The sequence below is a fragment of the Egretta garzetta genome, unplaced genomic scaffold, assembly GCF_000687185.1.
Source record: "Egretta garzetta isolate BGI_Z169 unplaced genomic scaffold, ASM68718v1 scaffold576, whole genome shotgun sequence".
In the NCBI taxonomy this organism is placed as follows: domain Eukaryota; kingdom Metazoa; phylum Chordata; class Aves; order Pelecaniformes; family Ardeidae; genus Egretta; species Egretta garzetta.
In genome coordinates this window covers 154,353-157,536 of record NW_009260074.1, presented here as the reverse complement: position 1 = coordinate 157,536, position 3,184 = coordinate 154,353, and the positions used below count along the sequence as shown (strand labels likewise).

The 3,184-nt window shown below is 50.7% G+C and overlaps 1 protein-coding gene across 1 annotated transcript in view; it reads left to right on the top strand.

Annotated features, from left to right (window-relative positions):
• The window catches only part of AKAP8L (A-kinase anchoring protein 8 like), an 18,484-nt gene that overhangs the window by 7,721 nt on the left and 7,579 nt on the right, over positions 1–3,184 (top strand). Inside the window, exons 3-6 of the mRNA XM_035896787.1 lie at positions 168–181; positions 836–944; positions 1,849–1,990; positions 2,879–2,984. Of these exons, the coding sequence (XP_035752680.1) occupies positions 168–181; positions 836–944; positions 1,849–1,990; positions 2,879–2,984 (371 nt within the window). The remainder of the gene's footprint in view (positions 1–167; positions 182–835; positions 945–1,848; positions 1,991–2,878; positions 2,985–3,184) is intronic.

Below are 3,184 nucleotides of genomic sequence, written 5' to 3'. Positions count from 1 at the left end.
CCTGTTTAGTCAGATGAAATCCCATCCTTTGTGTCTGCTCAGGGATAAGGAAATGCTGTAAAAACCCTGCTAGGGAGGAGCTGGATCCTTTGGTCAAGGTAGGTCGGTGAAGCTGTTTAGGCTGGGGGCTTAGGGAACCGGATTTAATTTCCCCGCTCGTGCCGTAGATTTGATTTTTGGGGTAAGTTGGTCAGGTTGTGAAACGGGACGGAGCTTCCCGGCTCGGAGAAGCACCGCGATATCCGAAGGGAGCTTAGAGAAGCAGGAGGGCTGGAAAGAAACCCGGGGTGGGGGGGTCCTTGCTGCCCGTCCTGCCCATCAGCAGCGTAAATTTGGTGCCGGGACGTGGCCCCGCGTACGCCGGGGCGGGTGGACGGAGAAGCGGCTTTTCCGTCCCCAAAAAATAAGCAGCGTAAATTGATTCCCCTCACCCCAGCTTTATCGCGTTGCCGGTGTTTGCTTTGAAGCTGGATAAATCGGAGCGGACAATACTTAAAAGAATCCAACCTGTAATTTTAATTAATACTTAAAACCTTGTTAAAACCAGTCGTAGGAAACAGTAATTAAAATAAAGAGCGGGGGAAACGGCGTTGGTCTGCTGTGGTTCTGCCCAAGCCTGTTCCGGTGTGATTTATTGATTTTATTTTGGGGGAAAAAATAGCTAATTTGGGGGTTTTTGTATAAACCAGAGGTTTCTCAGTAGTTGGCCGCTGCTCGACTCTGCGGCGGCTCTAGGTTGGTTGGGCTGCCGCCTAAACTCGTTGAGGGAAATTCTCTTTAATCAGGGGGTGTCCTCGAGTAGTGCCCTGAAATCCAACCTGCTTTAAACACTTAGGTGCTTTAACGATTCAGGAGGAGATCAGTCAAATCAAACGCAAATTGCAGGCGGGCAAGAAAACTCAAGAGAGGCAAAAGAAGAGGCATCGGGATCGCATGGTGGAAAGGTAACGTCTCTTTTTATTTTTTTTTTAACTTTTTTTTTTATTTACTTTTTTATTATTTATTTGTTTTTATTATTTTACTCTGCTCTTCTTTTTTCCTCCTCTTCTCTGCCTTTTTCCTCCTCTTCTCTTCTTTTTTCCTCCTCTTCTCTTCTTTTTTCCTCCTCTTCTCTTCTTTTTTCCTCCTCTTCTCTTCTTTTTTCCTCCTCTTCTCTTCTTTTTTCCTCCTCTTCTCTTCTTTTTTCCTCCTCTTCTCTTCTTTTTTCCTCCTCTTCTCTTCTTTTTTCCTCCTCTTCTCTTCTTTTTTCCTCCTCTTCTCTTCTTTTTTCCTCCTCTTCTCTTCTTTTTTCCTCCTCTTCTCTTCTTTTTTCCTCCTCTTCTCTTCTTTTTTCCTCCTCTTCTCTTCTTTTTTCCTCCTCTTCTCTTCTTTTTTCCTCCTCTTCTCTTCTTTTTTCCTCCTCTTCTCTTCTTTTTTCCTCCTCTTCTCTTCTTTTTTCCTCCTCTTCTCTTCTTTTTTCCTCCTCTTCTCTTCTTTTTTCCTCCTCTCTTATTTTACTTTTTGTCACATTGCTTCCTTCTCTGGCAGAACTGTACCCACCCCGGGGCCGGGGCTTTGCCCCTTGCACACGTGCCACCCCCCCAGGGCTGGTTCCTTGTAGAAGCTCCTTGCTCTCCCACCAGTCTTCTGGCAGTCCGTGCTAAAAAGCTAAATAAAACCTGGGGAAAAAAAGCCAAACCTCTGGGAAACATCCCGTAAATGCCAAAAGGCTCGGAGACTTCCATGAGTTTTATCTGCCCCCCCCTTAAATAGAGCAAGGGAGTGGATGCGGCGGGAAAGTGCTACCCAATGGAGCTGGAATGGATTGGTTTGACTATCTTGTCCTCTCGCCTCTGACTCTTTCAACAGGATCCAGTTTGTTTGTTCGTTATGCAAATATCGGACCTTCTACGATGATGAGATGAACAGTCACCTGGAGAGCAAATTCCATAAGGAACACTTCAAGTTTGTTGGAACCAAGTTGCCTCAACAAACAGCGGATTTTCTCCAGGTGAGCTTCTGGCTGTTTCTGCCCCCGAAGCTTAAAAATTTGGGGTTGGATTATTATTATTATTATAATACCAGAATCCTGGCCTGGCCAGGGTTGGAAGGGCCCTCGGAGCTCACCCAGTGCCACCCCCCCACCCAAGCAGGGTCACCCAGAGCAGGGGGCACAGGACAGCGTCCAGGCGGGGGTTGAAGATCTCCAGAGAAGGAGACTCCACAGCCCCCCTGGGCAGCCTGGGCCAGGGCTCGGGCACCCTCCCAGGCAAGAAGTTCTTCCTCCCGTTCACCTGGAACCTCTTCTGCTTCAGGCTGTGCCCATGGCCCCTTGGCCTGGCGCAGAGGGGGAGGAGAACCTCCCTCGCCCTGCTGGCCACGCTCCTCTTGATGCGCCCCAGGACGCCCTTGGCCTTCTTGGCCACCAGGGCACCCTGCTGGCTCATGGCCACCTTGTCGGCCACCAGGACCCCCAGGTCCCTCTGGGCAGAGCTGCTTCCCAGCAGGGCAGCCCCCAGCCTGGACTGGTGCCTGGGGTCCAACCTCCCCAGGGGCAGCCCCCAACACTTGACCCTGGTGGAACCTCATCAGGTTCCTCTGCGCGCAACGCTCTGGCCTGGCCAGGTCCCGCTGGACGGCAGCGCAGCCTCCCGGCGGATCGGCCGCTCCTCCCAGTTTGGTGTCATCAGCGAACTTGCTTCTTTTGACCGGGTCGCTTAACCTCTACTCTTACTGGTTGCGCTGGTAGAAAATAAAATACTTGCCTCCCCGCAGCTTTTGGTGATTTGAGTGCTGAAAGGCAGCGCTATCTGCAGGATGATGCCTGGTGGGATTTGTAGGACCTTTAGGATGAGTGTGTGTGGGGGGGAAGATCCATACCAAATATTTTGCCGTCCAGGAATACGTTGCTAATAAAACTCGGAAAACTGAAGAGCGCCGTAAAGCCATTGAGGACATCAACGCGGTTATTCAGCAGATCTATAGGGACCAGGACCTTACGCAAGGTAAGGTTTCCTACCCGCGGGAGTTCCTTCCTCGCGCGCGTCGGCTGCCTTGTCAGCAAATAAATAATCAAATAGTGGGAAAAAATAGGGAAAAGTGGAAGCTGCAGGTGTGCCTGAAGGGGAAAACTGAAATGAAGGGGGGGCTTGTGGGGCTTGGGGAAGGAGGGGGGCTCGTGAGCCTTGGGAGGCTCGTTGGGGCT